General features: G+C 34.0%; 2 protein-coding genes across 3 annotated transcripts in view; both read right to left on the reverse strand.

Annotated features, from left to right (window-relative positions):
• PCDH9 (protocadherin 9) overlaps window positions 1-23,344 on the reverse strand; it is a 978,600-nt gene that overhangs the window by 563,161 nt on the left and 392,095 nt on the right. The window lies entirely within an intron of this gene.
• Window positions 20,278-20,688, reverse strand: LOC118884154 (cytochrome c oxidase subunit 7C, mitochondrial-like). Its single transcript, XM_036831569.1, has one exon. The coding sequence runs from the start codon at window positions 20,582-20,584 to the stop codon at window positions 20,393-20,395; it is 192 nt and encodes a 63-aa protein (XP_036687464.1). The 5' UTR covers window positions 20,585-20,688; the 3' UTR covers window positions 20,278-20,392.

Here is a 23,344-nt window from a genome sequence, read left to right on the forward strand (position 1 = left end):
AGGTGATATAAGCCAGAGATGGAGTTATGGGAATGGAACACCGATTGTAAATATGGATATTCAGTAAACATCTTAACATAGCTATCAGCAATATTTATGCCACAGTTATGATACTCATAACCTTCTCTCCTCTAAACTTTTGTGATCCCACCTAAAAGGTATTTCTACAATCATACCTTCCCCTGAAAACTAGGTGAATACACCCTTACCTTGATGGGGAAGGAATTAACCTTGGGATGAAGGGGCATATAACACTGAAGATTTATTTCTTTTTTCATGTAAAAATTAATAAAACTTTTCCTTTTAAAAACTTCACATAATTGAATATAAGAAATTTAGCAGTCCCTATGTAAACATTAATCTTCTTGAGCTTTCAACCTTTTCATTTTAAAATAATTCTATAGTATTTCAGTCTTACAAAATTGTTTTTTACTTTAAGCCTCTATTTTTCAATAATTTAATCATACCAATTAAGTTCTTCCAGCATACATACTAAATTCTCCACATCTTAAATTCTGTGATCTCAGCATGCTAATTATATTTTCTAGCAAAGTCTTTGAAGAGGTCAGAGGCTATTGAGAGGCTTGTGCCTTATGATAAATTCACAATCTATGTTTGACTTTTGAAGTTCAAATGACTCCTTTGCCTTGGGACAAATAAGCATTATTCCATTGGTAAATTTGATTTACTGAAATCTCTTAGAAAATAAATGAGCAGTGAAGATTTTTTATTTGTTTTATTGATTAGCAATAGATGTGTAAGGGTGTAGGAATGGAAGAGATGAAGAAAAAAAATGTTAAGTAACCAGAAAGCAGTCTGTGTAAAAACAGCTGCCTTGTACATGGCAGAAATTTTTTTTCTGATCAAAGCAGCAACTTGTGGAGGTAACTAGGGAACAAATATAGACCTTTATTCACATTGGTGTGTTTATACCCTGATATAAAATATAAGTCATGTGTCAGAAGTGTAAATACATTCCTTCTTCGTTTTGGTCTGTATATTTATTTCTCCTTGTCTTCCTCCTCTTCCTTTGTTTACTTATAACCATCTAATTCCAACTAGATAAGTGATTTCAGGTTACATAATATTATTTGATAGGAATAATAAATGTAGTAAACATTAAAGAGTCATGGATCATTTTCTCCTGTGGTTGTATCTTTGGAAATATGATCCACACACTGAAAGTATAGCATCTCCTCTTCCAAACTCCTAGACAGACTGGAAATATCTGCCTTGTCCACAGCAGTAGACCCAGAACTTCAAATTGAGTGAAAAAGAGAAAAACAGGCCCTCAATTAAAGAGCTGTTTATCACTTATCTCATACCTAATAACCTGAGAAACATCCCACCATCAAAATCCTAGGATGACTAGAATGTATGTAATCTTTCTTTCAATCCAGTTAATGTTCCTTTCAAACAATATCCTTACTGGGATGAATAGCACAATTAAGTTAGTAAGTCACCTCTGCTTTTTTGTAAAATTTAAAATAGGTAAATTTATCTCTTTTTTATTATATTTATTTTCTTTTTTGGTTCCTAGAGGAGATTATATTTGGGAGTGTATGCCCTTAATAAACCAGCTCCATAAATGTGAACAAATGATAGGACAGTTACTTTCAAACATTTGCTAAAGTGATTTTTTTTCTAGAAATCAAATTTGATCCTTATAAAATGTGCTTAAAATATTTCATTGTCTTTTTTGTTACAGGCAAAATGTCCAAATTCCTTAGTATGATGTAAAGTTTGTCTGTGACCTGTATTCTTATATTTCCAAATCCATCTTTTGCCTTGTTCACACCAGACACAATTGGGTCCAGCCACACTGACTTGCCTGTATTTACATTAAGCCCACAGATGAAGGCACATATTTTCCCTCTCTCTGGAATTCTCTTCATTTTTGCCTGACTCCTCTCCTATATTTTAAGAATCATCTCAAATGTCAACACACTTTTGAACATTTTCTCTACCCTGCCACCTTCAGGTTACCAGTCTCCTCAAGACAGGGTTTTCCAAGTCTTTCTGGATGTTCCCAGAGCTCTGTGATGTCTTCTATTTTCAGAATTCTCATTTGCTGTAATTATTTGTTGTGTGCCTGCCTCCTTGATTAGGTAACAACTCTACTGTCTCCATTGATGTCTGTTTCCCAGAGCTGAGGAGAATGTCTGGCTCAGAATGGACACAATGCCTCATCAGGCCCTTCCCATTCTCTTTCCTACTCCCTCCAATATCAATTTTATTAAGTTTACATAATTACTGCATATTTTGTTTAATATTTTATAGTAATTACTGGTGGAAATGAGCTTTGGGGAGTCTACTACTCAGTGCTCTGAATATCAGATACTTGAAAAATCTTTTCAAAACAAAGACATTCCTGCATGACTCTATCAATATCACTTTCTTGAATATGTGAGCTTCATAAATCATGATATTTATGAAGAACAACAAAGGGCTGTTTTGAGAGTTTATGCATTTGAAAGTAGAAAATACAAATAAAACTCTTCCTTACTCAAGTTACTAATTAGATATCTAAACACTGACTATATTTCATTTATCAGAAAACTTTCTATTTGCCAGGCACTCAGATCTTTATTCCACTGTTGTTAACATTTCCTTTTTGGTGTAATAAATAGGCACTCTGATTCATTGTTTCTTTGCTAGGCATTTCCTCATATTAATTTCTCTTGATGTCTCCATTTAAATGAGAAGAACTTTTGAAGTGCCAACACTTAACCAACATTATAACTTAAAACACATTTTAAGGGTAAAATTTAGATTAGGTAGTTTTAGGAAATAGCTCAAAAAATTATCTTTACTTTTTTTTTTTTAAATTGAGGTAAAATTGGTATAAGTTTATATACATTTCAGGTGTGAACATTATAATTGGATATTTGTACACACTACAAAGTGACCACCACCATAAGTCTAATTACCATCCATAACTGTACAATTGATCCCTATTACCCATTTCACCCTCCCCTCAATCTTCCTGTTTTCTGGTAACCACTAATCTGTTCTCTGTATCTATGAGTTTGTGTTTTATTTTGTCTGTTCTTTTATTTTACTTTTAGATTCCACATATAGGTGAAATCATAGTGTATTTATCTTTCTTTGTTTGACTTACGTCACTTAGCATAATACCCTCAAGCCCCATACATATTATCACAAATGGCAAAATTTCCTTCTTTTTATGGCTGAGTAGTATCCACTGTAAATATGTATCACATCTTCTTTATCCATTCATCCATCAATGAACACTTAGGTTGTTTCCAACTATCTTGAAGTTTTATAGTCAGTCTTTAAACGTTCTCAGGAATAGAAAGTCTGCATATGTTTTCAGGCTCAAACAAAAAAAATCATTTGAGTGCAAGTTTAGAGCAGAAATTTGGTGATTAAACTGGTATAATATATACTACTACTTCTGGTGAAATAATATAAAGCAATCAAATAAAGTAATTTCTTCTTGTGCTAATTGCTAACCTGATTGTGAAGGTATTACTAAAACAGAAATTTCAAAATTATTCTGAGAAAATAAAGTATAAGAATAACTATATAATCCAAGAAGAAAGTACTTAATACATTCTGGTGTTATTGTCAGATAATTGCTGATTTCTTTGTAATTTTTTGGCTTTAAGGAAACACAATCCTACTAACAAAACATGTTATAACTTAAAGATGCACAAGACGCAGTCCTACTAGAGAATGGACTTGAGGACACGGGGAGGGGGAAGGGTAAGCTGGGACAAAGTGAGAGAGTGGTAGTGTATATGGACATATATACACTACCAAATGTAAAATAGATAGCTAGTGGGAAGCAGTCACATAGCACAGGGAGATCAGCTCGGTGCTTTGTGACCAGCTAGAAGGGTGGGACAGGGAAGGTGGGAGGGAGGGAGACGCAAGAGGGAAGAGATATGGGGATATATGTATATGTATAACTGATTCACTTTGTTATAAAGCAGAAACTAACACACCATTGTAAAGCAATTATATGCCAATAAAAATGTTAAAAAAAAATTAAATAAAAATTTTTTTAAAAGCCCATTTGAACGTAATGGATCTTCAAATTTTAAAAATTTACAAACATCTACAGCCTAGTTTTATTATCACCTGATGCATTTTAGGTCCTCAGTCTATTTCAGTACAAAGTAGACTGGATTACAGAGACGTATATATGGAAATCAAGAGTTGGCCAATCAGTTAACATTATGCAAATGACAGGAAAATTATAGTGTCAAGGTTCCCAAAGTAAAGAATTTCCATTTCCCAACAATGCCAATATCTAAACCAATCTAACTGTAAGTCCTAAGTGGAATCTATTTTTGGCAAGGGATCAAAAAAGAGAATCTTTTCACAGCTAACCTTCAGCTACATCAATGAACCCACTGTTCACAAGAGCTCACTATATCAAAAATCATATGGGCATGGGCAGCAGCCCCAGGTGCAATGCCACGTCTGTGTTTGTTGGACTGGGAAATGTTGCTGCCTTTGGCCTACGGTCCACCTAGCTGGTGAGCAGAGTTGACACCAGTTTCTAACCCAAGTTTTGCAGAAAACTAACATGAGGCAGTGTGGAAAGCTCTTATCAGTGTCACTGTACTTGATCTGAAAAGACACAGAAAAATTCACATTCCAAAGCTGTCAGCTGGCAAACTTTCAGCAGAAAGAAAAGCCTCACTTTAAGAATGTAAACAAGGATGGGGAAGGTCTCACTATCTAAAGATATTAGCATGCAAGAAGCACTCTGGCAGCTTGAACAAGGCAAGGCAGTGGCAAGCCCCCTGCCCCATTGTGGAAGTAAGCCTACCTTGGAGACTCCTGGCACTGCCTTCTTCCTGTTAGGTACTTTACCTGTGATTGCAATGGCAGATCTTTCAAAAAAGTGAAACAGAGGCCTGTCTCTTTAGAAGCAAGAGCACTCTCTCTGAAAGTATCAGTTTGGTGTTTCCAGGGGAAAGGTCATTTCTTTACACCTCTGAAGAGGGTAGATAACAATAATAGAAAGAATATCAGGCATGAAAAGCTACATTTTCCTGGACCCCTAAAGGAAATCATGACACAGCTGCGAAGCTGGTTCTAGGAGCTAACGCACTAATTTATCCCACTTCAATGCATTGACTTTCCTCCTCTGTGAACTGGCATCCCAGCTGGGAAAAGAAATGTTTACTGAGACTTGCTGAATTTTATTTACAGGTCTCGTGGACTCCTAAGTTTCAAAGAAGAGATATCTCTAGTGTTGGTGAGATGTGGGGTGGTGTGAAAATCACCCAAATGTACTTGAAAGATAGCACTCTTGTGACCTAAAAAAGGATAATATCAAGTTAAGTGCGGCACTTTGAGTTCATCCAGCATAAATATCAGTGCCAAGGCAATCACATGGAGGGCCCTTGGGATACTGGGATGATAAATCAGAACTTGGAAGGAAGCCTCCAAAACTACCCTGATTGCAGTGCCTAAGGAACAACTGATTGAGCCTTCTATTAGAAAAATTTCCCCATCAGAAAATAGAGGAATATTTTGTCACACATTATCTAAAAGAGCTGCATTGTTACAGACATTCCTATTCAATTATTTATATATCCTCTTCCTGGTAAATCTCATCTGATTCTCTCTCCTTTCTAAATGTCATGAGTTTTACTCTCGTACTGGCACTGATGTTAACATTTAAAGGGGGGAAATGTTGTACTTAAGTTTAATAGATTTCATATTTAATAATGTAGTCAGTAAAGTCTGTCCACTTAATCAGTCAAAGGCTAGTCCACTCTGGACACGGAATGCCTCCAGTGAGCCATGTTGTTTCCATTACACACAATTCACCCATTATTTTCAACTCAGAAACATAGTTTAATATTTCCAGAGCTTTACTTATCTATAAATAAGTAAAATGGCATTGCTTTTAAATAAATGAAATAATTCTGACATGATACTTTATACACTATAATTAACAAGATCACAGAACAAGGAAAGAAATTCAAATCTATATGGGATTTGATGGATTTACAGCACCTGATGGAAAAAAAAAATCATTGTAAACTTTTATATTGTTTCCTTTCTCTCTGGTGACAAAGATTCTTTGCTTGATCAAACTTTAGTCGGTTTCCTGAAACTTCTCCTAGGCTCATCTCTGCACTTTCTTGTAAAATCCAGTTTTAACCAGAACCCTGCTAAGTCAACTTAACCACAACCCCTCACTCTCCATATCTGATCACCCTGGATATCTGATCAGGTTCCTCCTCCTCCACCATCCCCCTGATCACCTGATGCCGAAATGTCCTGGCCTGTCTTCAGCAAGAATCCTGTTTGGATGGTTTATCCAGAACACCCCTTACCCCTGACGTTTTCTCTTGGTAATATTCCGTCAACTGACCCCCATCCTGCTCCCTGGCTAAAAACCTCCACTTGCCCATGCTGTATTTAAAGTTCAACCCAATCTCTCTCCCTCACTGTGATCCCATTGCCCTGGTCCCTATACCTTTGCAATGGTCCTGAATAATGTCTGCCTTAACATCTTTAACAATTGTCATTGAATTTTTTTTCTTTAATGCCTGCAATTTCTCATTTTATAAAAGGAGAACTGCAAAAGTGAAAACAAAAGGAGAATTTTATAACCAATCATGGACTCTAACATGGCCATGTATTGTTTGGTTTGCATTCAGCTTTACAGCAATAAGCCATCATTAGTGGCAACAATATTACTCTAAACAGTATGAACGGCATTGCACTATTGCCTTTACATTAGCTTTGTAGCCATTTAAATAATATGTTCTTAAACCTCAGTTACTAATACCTAACAATCTTTAGAGAAAGGGATAGTGCATGTCTAAACATTTTTTTTCCATATCCTGTAGGTGTTCTATTAGCTCAAAAGGGAGTGTATTCAAAAACAATTACTGTGGAAAAACTTTGATTTTAAGCTAGGAAAGAGTTTATTCAGTTACATGTGTTTCTGATGAGTAGGTGTAGGGTTGTAAAGCATACTAAGTACAGTGATTCTGAGAATAAAAAAATCTTGCTAACATTTCCTATTATAGAGAAACAAAAGACTTAAGTTCCCTACATTATTGCCTATTTTGAAACTTCCATATTCTTCTGATATTTGGAGAACCTGCACCCAAATGGCTATTAAACGTAGCTCTTTCCCTGGAAGTTAATATTGAGAGGTGTTTTGCTAGTTTTTATTTAGTACTAAGAATAAAATTAATTGTTTATTCTTTTTATTAACGGGTTTAAACTATCTGAAATGTAAACTGTTAAGGAAGTGAAGTCCTTTCTTTGTTTCCCTAAGTCATTAGGTTTCAGTTGAGTGTTTCCCTTCTCAAAATGTCTCTTAAGATGCTGCAGACTGGGTTGACTCATTTGCATGCAGAGTATCCTCCCTGCCTATAGCTTTCATAGCATTTGTCACTCTGTATTATAATGATCTGCCTGTACTTTTTCTTCCCAACTACTCTGTAAGTCCTTTAAAGTCAGTAATTTTTAATGTAAAAGATGGAGTAATTTGCCAACAGAAATTATTACATTCCACGTGACATGAGTCACATGAATCTAGATTCATGAAATGAGCACATCTCCATCAAGAATCTCCATATGACTCACATCATTGCTGTATCCAAGGTTTTCAATTAATACATCTTTGCTACTCTATTTTTTCATCTTCCTGCACACCCTAATGGTGGCAAGCAAGAACATTTTGAGAAATAATTATGAAAGAAAAACTGGACTTTGAGAAAATTAATTGTATATTTTTAGACATTTGGGCAAAAATTACTTTTGGGGGGGTTTGCTTTTAGCAGCCCAGCACAAGTAAGAAACTCTTTTCTGTACAATAATTTATCAATCTTAACAGTGGGATATTGAAAGTCACATTTTCAAAGTCACAATACCCTATTTCTGTAAAAGTAGTTGGTATCATTCAAATATGTAAATATTCCTACTGAGAGGTTAATTTAGTTGCCTCATAAGGCTGGAGTACGGTTGAAAAAAACCAAACAAAAAACAGGATCTAAAAAGAGATTGCTTAGAGTCTAATTATGCCTCTGCCCTCTCTGGTTAAGTAACCTTTGGAAAGTTACTTAACCTTTCCAGGCTTTGGTTTGCTCATGTGTAAAACAGTGGTAATAATAATAACCACCTCTGAACTGGGTTTTGAGGGTTAATTGAGATAATGTAGGGGAAAGGCACTTAGTATACTGCCTAATAAATAATGAATGATCACTGAGACAAATCCCAGGAAATCAACTTACTGATTTTATGTTTTCCAAAATAAAACTATGGTTAAGCACATTCTGAAATACAATTATTGGGATAATATCTAATGCTAATATTAATAATGCCAACGTAGGAGTTATTTGACATGCAAAATTTCCAGGGAAGTTGGCACCATAGAACACTTTAGGAAGTTATAATATAAAAAAAAGGACTTTATAATATTATAGGAAATGACAGTGCAAATATTCTGTATGGTATTTCTCATTTTCTTGGTAACAAAGGGAACGTTTTCAAGGCTCTTTGGTCACTGAGCCATTCAGATTCTGAGGCTCACTCCATGCCCCTCCCTCCCCTCATAAAGGGGGAGTGGAAAGACAGAAACGCAGACATTAGGTGCTTTGAAACAAGAACAACTTTATTCTAAAATTTATGTAATTTTTCGTTGTTCTCATAATTGAAGTCATTTAATTAAAACAGTGATTACTGATGACTCATTCTCAATATCTCATCATGTCACTACCAAAGCACATTCAAAATGTATTTGGACATTTAATATACTTCTTTCATTTATATTTAACTCTATCCAAAATTTGTGAGCAAACTCATTTTCAGAGTAGGCAGAGCTCATGTTTTCCTGCCCACAAATTTCTCAGACAATGCTCTTTGCCAATAGTCAGAAGGCTCCTTTAGCGTTTTGCATGGGGGCTAGCCTGCACTGCTTGTTTGTTTGTGTTTCAGAAAAACTGTGAGCATTAATCAGGTCTGAGAGTGTTTTGTGTGTTGTTTTAAAAATGCAAATAAACTTGAAAGCTGACCAATTGCCTGGAAAGTACCAAAAAAGAACAGTTGCTGAACAAAACTGCTAAGGAGGAAAACCCAACACATGTTCTCAATCACTTTGTCATGGTAGAACATTTGAGGAAAGACAAGAGTTACAGAACAATAACAAATACAAGGGGAAGGAATTAGCCAATATCTTAAAGACAAAGCCTTCTGATTGAGTTTTGCAGATACTTTAAAAATTAAATGTATCACTAAAACAAACTCTTCATACATTGTTTTATTCTTTTAGTTTTATTCTTCCCTAAAAAAATATTGTCTAAATAGTTTCAGAACATGATAAAGGACTTTAAAGTTAATTTTACAATATGGTTAAAATAACTTACCCTAAAGCATGTTACAGGCAAAATAAGCTCATTAATGGGGACTTCAGGTATATGGGTGCATTTGCATCACAAAAGAATACTAATAATATATTAAGCGAGCATTCAGTCCCAGAATGATGTGTTCTCTTATTATTTTTGTAGGTAGTCAAATTTTTCTTTACAATTTTGAACATATCATTACATGTAACAACATTCCAAGTTGCAATGATTTTATTCCCAAAATGACTCAATAATTTTCAGTAATTAGAACCTATTGGGGAAAAAAAATGATGTTGTCTGATCCTTATTAGTTTTTCTTTTACAGGGGGAGATTTTTATATTTTAATTTTATTGGAGTAGAGTTCATTTACAATGTTGTGTTAGTTTCAGGTGTACAACAAAATGATCCACTTATACATATACATATATTCATTTTTTTAAGATTATTTTCTCATATAGGTTATCACAAAATATTGAGTAGAGTTCCCTGTGCTCTACAGTAGGTCCTTGTTGGTTATCTCTCTTATATATAGTAGTGTGTGTATGTTCATCCCAAGCTCCTGATTTATCCCTCCCAACCACGTTTCCCCTTTGGTAACCATAGTTTGTTTTCTATGTCTGGAAGTCTGTTTCTGTTTTGTAAATAAGTTTGTGTCTTTTTAAAAAAATTAGATTCCACATGTGTGTGATATCATATGATATTTGTCTTTCTCTGGCTAGCTTACTTCACTTAGTATGATAATCTCTAGGTCCACCCATGTTGTTGCAAATGGCATTATTTCATTCTTTTTTATGGTTGAGTAATATTCCATTATGTATATGTACCACATCTTCTTTATCCATTCCTCTGTCCATGGACATTTAAGTTGCTTCCATGTCTTGGCTACTGTAAATAGTACTGCAGTGAACATGGGGGGGGTGCATGTATCTTTTCAGAGTATGGTTTTCTCAGCATATATGCCCATGAGTGGGATTGCTGGGTCATATGGTAGTTCTATTTTAAGATTTTTAAGGAACCTCCATACTGTTCTCCATAATGGTTGTACCAATTTACATTCCCACCAACAGTGTAGGAGGGTTCCCTTTTCTCCACACCCTCTCCAGCATTTATTGTTAGTAGACTTTTTAATGATGACAATTCTGACCGGTGTGAGGTGATACCTCATTGTACTTTTGATTTGCATTTCTCTGATAATTAGTGATGTTGAGCATATTTTCATGTGCTGTTTGACCATCTGTATGTCTTCTTTGGAGAAAGGTGTATTTAAATCTTTGCCCATTTTTTGATTTTTTGTTTGTTCGTTTGTTTGGTTTTTGGCATAGAGCTGCATGAGCTGTTTGTATATTTTGGAGATTAATCCCTTGTGGGTCACTTCATTTGAAAATATTTTCTCCCATTCTGTGGGTTGTCTTTTAATTTTGTTTATGGTATCCTTTGCTGTGCAGAGGCTTTTAATTTTAATTAGGTCTCATTTGTTTATTTTTGTTTTTATTTCCATTACTCTAGGAGGTGGATCAAAAAAGATATTGCTGTGATTTATGGACAGCTATATGTAAAAGAATGGAATTAGAACATTCCCTAACACCATACACAAAAAATAAACTTGAAAAGGATCAAAGACCTAAATGTAAGGTCAGACACTATAAAACTCTTAGAGGAAAATATAGGCAGAACACTCTTTGACATAAATCACAACAATATCTTTTTATATCCACCTCTTAGAGTAATGAAAATAAAAACAAAAATAAATAAATAGGGGCAGTTTTAATTCTTTGACTTCAGTCTATACAGATTAGATAATTTTCAGTGGGTCTCTGCCAGGACACATCACAAAATATCTTCCCTATCGCTTAGGGATACCTGATGAACATTGCAGAGAAGGCCTTGTGCTGTGTTGGGAGTGTCCATTTCTTTCTCAAGTTACTTATAAACTCTTGAAGTATGGCAGTTGATCCAGAACTGATGTGTAGTAATAGTAAGTGGTTGAGTTTTTAAAATATACCCTTTGACATGAATACCTTTATCTGTTTTCAAAAATTGGTTTTGAGCCAAAAATTTATGCAGCCTATGCAGAATTAAAGGCTATCCCTAAATTTTGTTTCAAGTTCATTAACTTAATACAAATTTTCACTAAAAGTGGGACTTTAATTATACTTTACATTGCTAAATTAAAGAATACTGAAGATAAAACAAATATCGTATATTATTGCATATATGTGGAATCTAGAAAATTGGTATAGATAAATTTATTTGCAAAGCAGATATAAAGACACAGACGTAGAGATCAAATGTATGGATACCAAGGGGGGTGGGATGGAAAGGGAGATTGGGATTGACATATATACACTACTATGTATAAAATAGATAACTAATGAGAACAGACTGTATAGCATAGGGAACTCTACTCAATGCTCCATGGTGACCTAAATGAAAGGAAATCCAAGGAAGAGAGGATATATATATATACATGTGGCTGATTCACTTTGCTGTACAGCAGAAACTGACACAGCAGTGTAAAGCAACTATACTCCAAAAAGGAAAAAAACACTGAAGATAAAATATGTTGGGTAGATCACTTTGCTATGATAGGAGGAAAGAGAAACAAGAACATTGAGGGAAGAAAAGAAAAGGAATTTATGTATTTTTTAAATGAGAATCTGTTTCTGTTTAATCGTTTTTCTACAACTAACACACTTCAGAGGAGATATAATCCTGAGGGGAAAAACTTGCTCGCATGTAGGTGGATACCATCATTTCACTGTAGACTTACACTAAATTTCTGACATTTTGAGATCCAACAAGCCTAAGGCAAAAAATTATTCTAAGACAATGGATATTAAGGATATTAATGCTAAAAATCCCCAAAATGGATCTGTACGGTTCTTAAACTGTTTAGGGTAATGATCAAATCAGTGCTCTGTGCTGCATTTTTTTTTGTATTCAATATTAAATAGGGCTGGTTACTACCCCAGTTTTGCATTTTGAGCATTTTATTCTTGAACTCACTCAAGAAGAAAGAGCAAACCAGAAATAAGTGATCATTTTCTTGTTAGTGGTTCTCTCTCAGACCCTGAGGATCCATCGTGAAATAAGTGTTACTCATGATCGGTCTTTGTGTAAGTTAAAATCCCATTAAACTATTTCCCAATATCTATTGAGGCACATACCTAATGATTATTAATGTTCTTTCTGGTGATGTTTATGGATGCAGAACCAGGGTACAATTTGTCTCAATAAGAGAAAGTAAGACTGTAGAATGATATTTGTGTATCTAAATATTTAAAATACCTGATTGCTTATCTCTAAGTAATATTTCTTCCCTTTAAGGAGACTGCGGAGTACAATGCTGAGTTACTGAATAGCATATGATTTAATAGTTTTATATGAATCATAAAATGTTAAAGACAAAGCAGAGGTATGGATGTGTGATGAGAAGAGCTACAATTTTTTAAAAAACCCAGAAACATGAAACGTGCTGAATAATTGAAAGTTGCTGAATAATTGAAAATTGAGAAGGAAAAATAATTTGTTAAGCCATGCCATTCAAAAATATATCCAAAATGTATTAGCATGGAAAGTATATCAAGCTATCATCTTTCTTTGATGACTTGGATTTTGCTATTGCCCAAAGGTAAGCCTTTCAAAAATCATTTATAATATAAATCTGTAAGGGTCAAGTAAAGAATATTGAGATGAATATTTTCTGACAGTACCAAGTATTATCAATTTTTTGAAAAAATACAAATATTAGTTTTTATTCTTTCATTTTTCATTTTAAATCAAATATTTAAAGTCTGCAGTTAGTTTTATAAATTGCTGAATAAATAATGTGGATTTTTATTAATTTGAATTTTGATTAATTAAAAGTTTATAGTATGTACTCACATAAATATAATTTGTAGGCTGCTAAAATGCACGATATTATTTCAATAATAAATTAGCTAAAGTTAAAACCACTCTCTAAATAGCTTTCCTAGACTGATTTACTGTCATAATACAAATGCCAAAATGTAATGAATGATTCGAATTTCACTGATACAATATGACATCTGACAGTTAATAATGGGTTCCTAAAACTGCTGCTAAAATGTAATATGCAGTACAAATTTAGCATGGCTAAATTCAATATTAGTCTATGAAGATAACAGTACAACTGGGCAAATTAGGTAATTTTACCATGACAAAATACTATAATTAGTTTTATAATTACATCTATTTACATGGTGAATTTCGATAATACTAACTCATTTTCAAGTCATCATGAAATTTTTTATAGAAGATAATATACAATTATATGTAATACTACAATCATTTAAAATTATTGGCTGTGGTTTTCATATTGTCTTACAGAAGAATATACCCAAATATACCAATTTACCTTCCTTTTACATATTTTAATACATATTTGAGGAATACCAACAATCTGAAAAAAAAAAAAAATTGAGAACTATAGAAACAAAAATGTGTTGAGTGATTTTCTGTCATGGTATGAGGAAAGAACATCATAGACATGAATCCAGAGTGAATAAGGACCAAAAATGGATATTGGACATTAGACATCTGCCCTGGAAATAAACTTGCTGTTATGTGCAATGATTAGGGGACATATGGTATAAGAGTATGGCAGGAGTTGATTGACTCCAGTTGGTAACTTCTGTTCACTTCAAGGAGAAGTTGGGGAAAATAAAGCTTATATCTGATTTAGTGAATAGGTATTTATTAGATGCCTATGATATGCCAGGTACCATGCTAAGAATTATAGCATTTAAAAACACAAGAAAAATCTGATTCTCTTTGAAGAACGAACACACTAGCATTATAAATATACACATAAATCTTTATTAAATTTATATATGCATGTATGTGTGTATACATATATATATATACTTATATACAGATTCTGTAGATATACATAACAACAGTATTTTGCTGTGAGAATAAAATATGTAATTAAATAGGCCTGGCTCAACTAACTACACAGTAAAATTTTGATTCAATCAAACCACACATTTTCATGCATGAATTTACTTGAAAGTAACCATAGATCCTATGCCTTTTCCAGGTCTGACCTACAACTGACAGTCATGGTCCAAGGCTGCCCACCATTAGATATCCTTCATCACAGTTCCAACTCTCTTATTGAAGATAGAACATTTGAGGCGGTGATTTTAATATGACAAATTAATGCTGAATTTAATAATTAAAGGTAGTAACAAAATGAGAAGTTTTAGTAGTGTTCTTGTCTTAGCAGAGCCTTAATGATCATCATTGTCATGACTAACATTTGTTGAAGGCCTACAGTTGGCCAGATGCTGAATACATTATTTTCCAATCTTTCAAGAAAAAAAAAAAAAAAAAGCCTGAAGCATGTAAAGGTCAGATTACCTAAAGTTTTACTGCTAGAAAGCCATACAGATGGGATTTGAACACAGATTTTCTGGACTGTAAAGGCTAGAATTTTCCATTTTCATTCTATCTTCCCATCTATCTTTCTTGCTCATATGCTGTGCTCTAATAGAAATATTTGAACAATGATAATATTGTTACAGAAAACTAAGGATTTACTCTGTACCCCTCCAAGCTGAGCTTTTATACAAGGCCTGTTATATTTTTGATTGACATTTTATCGTTGGTCAAGTATTTGTTCATTTCACTTGAATTTGCAAAATCTCATGAAACACCCCCACCAAAAGCACACACAAACCAAACTTACACACATTTTTGTCACCCTTTTTTTACTTTGTTTACTACTGTTTCTCTAGTACCTAGAAGACTGGGGATAGACTATGGACTCAAAAATATTTGCGGGGATGAAAAGAAGGAAAAGAAGAGAAAGGAAGGTTGGGTCTATAGAGAGGAACTGTAGTCCCATTAAAATACAATTCTTTCTAATTCCTCTGTGAGCATAGAGGATAAGAATAATAAAATTATCATACTGGTCTACCTCCGTTTGTTACTCCTGTCCTTGTTGCTTCAGAACTGGATTTTTGCAATAGTCTTCTAATTCGTCTTTCTGAATAAAGATATTCTTTCATCCATCTGCCCATACTGCTGCCAGAGTTGTCTTCTGCCATCCCTGAATGCCCATGTCACTCTGATTGTAAATTTCTTATTATTCATCTTGATCATATCTTGATCTTCCCTAGTATAACTTTTGAGAACTACTTCTTGGCACTCACACAAAATCAAACATTAAGTCAATGCTATTTCATCTCTCTCACTCTCTTTTTTTTTTTTTTCTACAGTTCTATCCCTTTGTCTGAAATATTCTGCCCTACCTTCACTTCATGGCAAACTTCTCACCCTTCCAGATTCCAGACACAAGTCAAAATTTACCTCCATTTAATGACTTCTCCAAACCCTCCAATCAGAATGAGTGACAATTCTTTCTACACATACCTCTAGTATATTCATAAAACTGTTTTGATTATTTTAACATGTCTGTCTACTACTATACTAGACTTTGAATTTTTGTAGAACTGTCATAAACAGTGCCAGATATTGAGGATTCTCAATGAAGGATATATGACATAAATATGAGCCAAATCTGAGGAAAGTGTCAAAATTAATGGTGTTGCTGATCTACTGTAAATCTTTGATTTCAAGAGGACAAAATGTGCATTTTGTTATGTGCCACAACTATTTTATTACCAGATCTACACAAGTGTAAATACAATTAATTTTGTTCACCTCTTTAGTGAATCAATTCATAAAGAAACATAAGGTTTTATTTCATTTTTTTCTCTAGAATGTCGACCTTCTCTTTTCAATTCCAGTTTTGATGACTAAAGCTGAAACAATTTTACCATTTCTGGCTGTACCCATATCTCCAGAAAACATCTAGCATGGTTATAATATTTGGAAAACCTTGAAGTATTATATGTGGTAATTCTTCATAAAGTCACATGGTCCTAGGAAAAAGATGGGCATGGCAAATTAAAAAGCCACAAACAGCATGAAAGAGAGTTTAGAAAACAAATTAAGTCTTTTTTAAAAATCACATATTTTATCTATATTCATTCTCTTAATAATATTATTTCTTATTTTCTTTATATCACATTCTTCAGTGAGGCCAGGGAATGTGTATATGAAAGCCAATATGATATCTGAGCACAGTTAGTAATCAAATTCTTTGGAATACAACTTGCAAGTCTTTGAAATTAAATAGATATGTTCAAATATATTGACCAATTCTATTTCTTCTACTCTTTTCTCTAGTTACAACTTACTTAAAGAATGTGCTCTTAGGAAGTCAGAAATGTGTTTTGCAACAATATCTTAAACCTTGGTATGAAGTGGCTGAAGAGATGATGACAACTGATAGACTTTAAAATTAAATATAGAGATAGATCATGCCATTTTTATGGATGATTATAAGGAGGAGGTATTTCCCATTTTTAACATTAAGAGTCCAATATGTGAGTTCTAACATCTAATACCCTAATGTGTGTATAGATACTTTCTTAAAAGTTACCATTAAACATATGTAATATGTAAAACATATGTAATAATATAAAGTATTTCCTTTTTCTTCATTTATTCTGAAAAACATTACCTTAATCTTAATATCCCAAGAAATAGGTAAAGTCAACTTAACTGGTGTCTGAATAGGATTTTTTTTTTTTGGAAACAACATTCATGAGTCAGTCTACTTATTTTATGTTATTATGGCCTACTATGAAATGTCATGTAATATCCATAAAACACTTTAAAAAGCAGGAGTAATGCCATTTTTTATATATTTAAAATATGCATGAGTTATTTTCTTTCACTACTTCATTTTATATTTTAAATATAAAGTCTTAAGCATTTAAAATGGAAGGAATAGTGATTACCAAACAATTTAATTTACCATTAATATGAGAAATGCGTTTACAAGGACAAGAAGCTCATTACAATCTGTTCTATGTGGAACATTTTTCCTTGCTATAATTTTCCTTTTAATGTGGCAGGCTTTTCTCCTAATCTCCATGCATTGGTCCTACTGAATGCCATAGATCTGGTTCACACCACTTCCTCCCAAATAATATTTTTAATATTTGAAGACAAGGGAGGTAGGGATAAATTAGTTAGAAGCTTGAGATTAGCAGATACAAAAAAAAATGAAGATACATAGAACACACACAGTTCCTTTCCCCATCTCCTCCACCAGCTTCCCAAGTCTTCTTGTTTTCCAAGTATATCAATTCCTGTTTGACACAGGAGATGATGTCCAGATCGCTGCCACCACCCAAGTTGACCTCCTTCATTTACACTCCACTCTAGCAACGCATTCTGAAAAGTTTGCTTCCCAGAATGGGTTGTAAAAATCTAGATATGATTTGACCAGCCCCATATATAGTCAAATCATGAAATTCATTAATACAGATCCATCTATCTTAATCTGGCTTAAGAAAATATTTTCCTTTTAAGTAACAATCTAAACCTGCTAGATTACAATGAATCATGATCAATTTAACACTCCAAATCTTATAATTTGATTCACTGCAAAGCTAGGTGAAACATATGTTCTAATTATATTTGTCTGCAGTTCTAACACATATGTAGAGCATCATACATAAAACTGTTAAATTCGTTTTTATTATTCAAGTCCGTTAGAGATTTTCTTTATCTTGATTCTGTCGTCTACTTTGTAGATTTCACTTCATATAACATGCAGATATGATAAACTTACCTTCCAGATCTCTATCAAAGTTAATAATAAAGTCAAGTTAGAGTAGAATAGGATCCTGAGCGGTACTGTGTCACAATTATACAAATATACCATATATATATATATATATATATATATATATATACACACACACACACACACACACACATACACACCCACACAAAACGGTATATAGAACTCCGGCTTCCACAGTTATCACATCAAGATCACTATAATATTGTAAAGCTGTCAGAAGTAAATGAGATAAATGAGGATGCCTAGGGAAATGTTTGGTTTAGAATAGGTATTCAGTAAAATATACTTGATATGATTCTTTTGGGGCTAAAACACTAAATAAGACTCATTTAATTGGGCTTTTGAAGACTTCCCTAAGTATCAAATCCACAACAAAATTGTTGAGATATTTCAGACTTAAAAGTTCATTGATTTTTTTTTTTCCAACAGAGTTTTAGAGATGAGGAAGGTAATAGGTTGTGTGTGCAAAAGTAAACACATGTGTTCATGTGTGTGTGTGTGTTAGAGAGAGAGAGAGGGGTGGGGTGGAAAGTGTCTATCAGAACATCATAAAGCTGGTATCTTTAGGAGAAACAATGTTTCATAAACTCATGAAATTGAAAAATTAGTTTCAAGCCACTAACTAACATCTATTGTACCACCTACAGGGGCAGAATCAACATCTTCCCTAAAGGAGCTAGGCCTAATTATAAAATTATCTCAAATATGATGCCAGCGGCATTCGAACAGCAAGATGACTTTGCTAATTCAAACACATGGCTCATGAATGAGGGATTACAATATCACAACCCACTGTGTAAAAATCTGGTTCCAGAGCTCCAAGTGTGTGTGAAAAATTAATTTCATATTAGATATAGATCCACATGCATCTTCTAACAAATTATTTGGAATATTCAAGCATATGTTCTGTTTTTCTTCCTAGGCACGGCGGCAGGAAATTGTGCACCCTGCTGCTTAGTAAACATCAACACGTTTGGATTCTCATGGAGTGCACATGATGCCAGATACACAGAGCATACAAAGGGGGGAGAGGCTGCTGGAAACATTTTCCTACTTTTCTACACTAGAGAGTGTGGGCAGTTTCCATTTCAGTGTCGGTTTCGGTCAAAAGAACTTCACTATGTGTTTTTAAATGTCAGCCAGGGAAAAGTTTCTACTCACCATAAAAATCACATTTACCCTGTCTTATCTATATAATCCCATATGTTTGTTACCTACATTCTAAAAAGTAATCTGACCCCACTTTATTTATAATTTTCTGTTAATAATTTACAGCTATGTTCATTAATTCTAAGGGGCAAACGGGCCCTTTCATATTGTTTATATTAGAATGTATAGATTATTATAGTTAACGAAACAGTTTGGGGGATCTGGAATACATACTTTCCCCCTAAATACTGTAAACATGTTAGGTGTCAAGCAGAGTGCCATGTCCTAAAGTCCTACCTTTCTCTTGAAAGATAGCCAATTCTATTTGTTATAAAAAGTTAAGTTTGGATTTTAAATTTAGATATTGCTGACCACCAAAACAATTCATCAAGACATTAAATGTCATTGTAAATTCTGTTTTCCTGTCTTGTCATCATTATAAATGGTAATGAATTGACTAATGCCTTATGGGAATTATCACAGTGTTCAGTAGTTGATAAAGTTATTCAAAATATTGCCAGGACTTACTTAAACCAATGACTAGAACTGATTAGACTTTGTACTGTGAATTAAAGTGAATGCTACACATCAAGAATCAAAGAGGAAAGAAATAAAAAATACATTACTCAATTGTTGTGCATCTGTCTTTCAGTGTAAAATAAGAGCATGACTACCGATCAGATTCAGTTACTGCTGATTAAGAAAGAAAGCATGGCATAAAATCTTTGCCTTAGAAGCAAAAAAATAAATAAATCACAAAACATCAAATTTTGTATTGTTAATTCAAATCTGGTTTCTTGTCTCTAAATTCAAATGCACTTCTCTGCTCTTCAGTATGTCAGCAAATGAACTTAATTTCTAAAGGATGAATTAGGAGAAATTTCAGTTTCCCCAGTATTCGATATGGCTTGATTTTTGTTTTTGTTTTATGGACTTGGACATAAAGGATGATTTTAAGTTACAGTGTGTATAGCCTAATTAGTAGTCAAACTAAAATGGATAATAAAAAGACGTATCATTAACTATGTTAGAGAAATTATATTTGAAATCTGTAGAGAAGAGAGACTTTTTTTTTTTTTTTTTTTAAGGATTTATGCTATGTTTATTTACAAACATATCTAGGATGCTGAGTTCAAGAGTTTGATCCTTTTTTCAAAGAGACTGCACATCTTAAAATGTTCCTCTTCGTATCTGTCTCATGGATTATTTTTTAAGCAGTTGGTGTCTTACTATATAGAAAGGTGCAGCAAATCCAGACCCAAAGTACAAAGTCATCATAGCTAGTAACCGCCACTTGTTTTCCACTGAAAATGGTATATTCTTCCCTGGACCCTCCTCATAGTGGCTCCTACGGACCACAGAGGTTGAGAACCTCCGGATGCTTTTTCCCAACATAGCGCTGTTGGAAGCCCTGCGAAAGGCGCAGAAACTTAAAGCGGAAGAAATGGCGGCAGCACACTCAGCACTCCTTTCTCCACGACCTTGTTCCCCTGTGAGAAGAGAGACTTCTAAAGATCAAAATGTTTTTAAATGTCACCAGGCAAAACATGACTTTAAAGGAAAAGAAAGATTTGATGGTTTCACATATTCTACTTTTATTAATATGATATTTTTCCTTTTTCTTAAAGTTATATATCTTTGAAACACTGTACTGTAATCCAGACAGCTCTTATTACTTGATATTGGATCCCTCTTAGGTACTGTAATGGTTTTATGATCTAAATATAAAAATAATATTACCTACCTCACAGAGTTAATTAAGAAGATTATATAAGACAAAGTATATGAAAGTTCCTAACAATACTTAATATTCAATTAATCTTAGCCAAATTGAAAACTGAAAGAAAATGCATTATTCGAAAGACAGGATAGTCAGTATATCTTTTTGAACATAAAAAACATATTTCTATTAAAAATAACTCTGTATTCTATAAATAAATAATATCGATAGCATTAGAATAGAAAGCAAAAGAAATATGTCTGAGTACCACTGGATTACTTTCTCTTGCACTTAAACCTCTGCAAGTTTCCCAACGTGGTTTTAAACTCCAAGGAAAATTTCAAATCAGAAATGGTCAAAGAACTACAGATATGAATTTATAAGCCTTGGAGTCATCAACTTTAGTTAACAGGTTTTTAGGGGTTTCCTTTGGGTAAACTACCTGCATTCGGCCAATTCCAAGCTTCAGAGGGTATTCAGATCATTTTCATACCAGTTTCTCCCTCTAGGCATTCTATACCTAGTTTTATGTTTAAACCAACACTTTAGTCACAAAGCAACATCTTCATTGGGCTGCATCTTTCAGGTACACGGTATTTGATGTTCATGGAGGAAAAAAGACTATTCTTCAACTCCTTACAATCTACATTTTTCTTTTTTTCTGGTCAGTGGCTCCTGTGAATTCAAATACCTTATCTGGGACTGTATTCTTCTTCTTTTTTTTTTTTTTTTAATTTTATTTATTTATTTATGGCTGTGTTGGGTCTTCGTTTCTGTGCGAGGGCTTTCTCTAGTTGCGGCAAGCGGGGGCCACTCTTCATCGCGGTGTGCGGGCCTCTCACTATCGCGGCCTCTCTTGTTGCAGAGCACAGGCTCCAGACGCACAGGCTCAGTAATTGTGGCTCACGGGCCTAGTTGCTCCGCGGCACGTGGGATCTTCCCAGACCAGGGCTTGAACCCGTGTCCCCTGCATTAGCAGGCAGATTCTCAACCCCTGCGCCACCAGGGAAGCCCCGGGACTGTATTCTTCTAAACTCAGTAAGAACAGGAAACGTTTCCATATTTCAATGACTCCCACAAGCCCTTTCACCTTAATGGGTGCTTAAATTAATTTTAACTTGCTAATCAGAGATCAAAAATTAGAGAAGACAAACTTTTAATCTAATACTCCCCTTTCCTTGATTAGTAATTTGAAAGCAGTCTTCATTCCAAGGGATTTTTAAATATCTTCAGAAAAAGCTTCACAGATAATGACAGATACAAAAATAAGGACTGTGTTCTGAAGGAGAGAGTAGAAGATGCAGAGAGTAAAACCTAGAGATGAGTAAGGGCAATCAAATTCACAAAGAGGCTAAACATAGGAGCAGTGGTACTAATTAAAAAAAAAAAAAAAGGAAAAGAAAACCTTTTCATATTTGGGTCTTGAATGTGTATTTTCATCTTTATGGAGTATGATGTTGGGTACCATGGTGGAGAGGCAAAATAAACAAATGGGCTTTAGTATCTGGTCCTGAAAGTAGAACGGGGAATAGTTGGCAAATTATATATTTTCCAACTTAAAACAAAGTATAAGAAGGAAAATCTATTTGTAAACAGAGATATTACAAAGAAAGAGAATCTTTGGAAATTTGAAATTAAGAAGGGATCTTGTTGCTTTTAAAGTATAACAAAACAGAGATCTGAAGGTGAAGAACAGAGTACAGAACAAACAAGAACACCAGAAGGATGTGTTTTTCTTTTCTAACGGACGTCCACTTCTAAATTAGACAGGGCATCATATGCAGAGAAGACATTTAAACCAGGAATGTATGTATGAGTGTGGGTAACCTGAGGCTATGATACACTGCCATTTAGTGTAGCAGAGGGGAGGCATCACTATGAAAGAGTAAAACTGCTGTTCATGAAAAGCTATGCCTCTCCCATGGAGATGACAGTCACTTTGGAAAATAGACACTTAAGCAGATTTGCTGTGACCTAATTTCAAAAGAGTAGAGAACAGTGACTTATTCTCAAATTAAATGAAAAAAAAAATCTAATGCAAAATTAATGATTATGCTTCTCCTATTTTGAATTTTACCATGTTGAATAGTAGGAACTTCCACTATCAAACCCACTAGTGGAGGCATTCTCTAGGGTGGTAGAATAACAAACAAGTACAAGTCTTAAGCTAATTTTACAGCTGGCTACATAATTGGTTTGGCAACAGTCATAGACCAGCCTTTACTTTAAAATATATTCTTATGTTGAAAATAAATGAATAAAAATCAATATGCCTAGAAATGAGAGAATCCAGCAGAAGGAACATGCTTCGCCCTAGTGATTGGCTACAAATTATCATTCTTTTTTTTTTTTTTTCCTTTTTGAGACATACACATTCATGCAACCCTACAAATGGCATTAGCTTTGGAAAATAAACTAATGCACTTGCAAATATC

The sequence above is a fragment of the Balaenoptera musculus genome, chromosome 18 (genome assembly GCF_009873245.2).
Source record: "Balaenoptera musculus isolate JJ_BM4_2016_0621 chromosome 18, mBalMus1.pri.v3, whole genome shotgun sequence".
NCBI lineage: Eukaryota > Metazoa > Chordata > Mammalia > Artiodactyla > Balaenopteridae > Balaenoptera > Balaenoptera musculus.

Bases quoted from the DNA above. Each gene is read 5' to 3' on its own strand.
- LOC118884154 (XM_036831569.1), bottom strand. From the start codon at position 20,584: ATGTTGGGAAAAAGCATCCGGAGGTTCTCAACCTCTGTGGTCCGTAGG.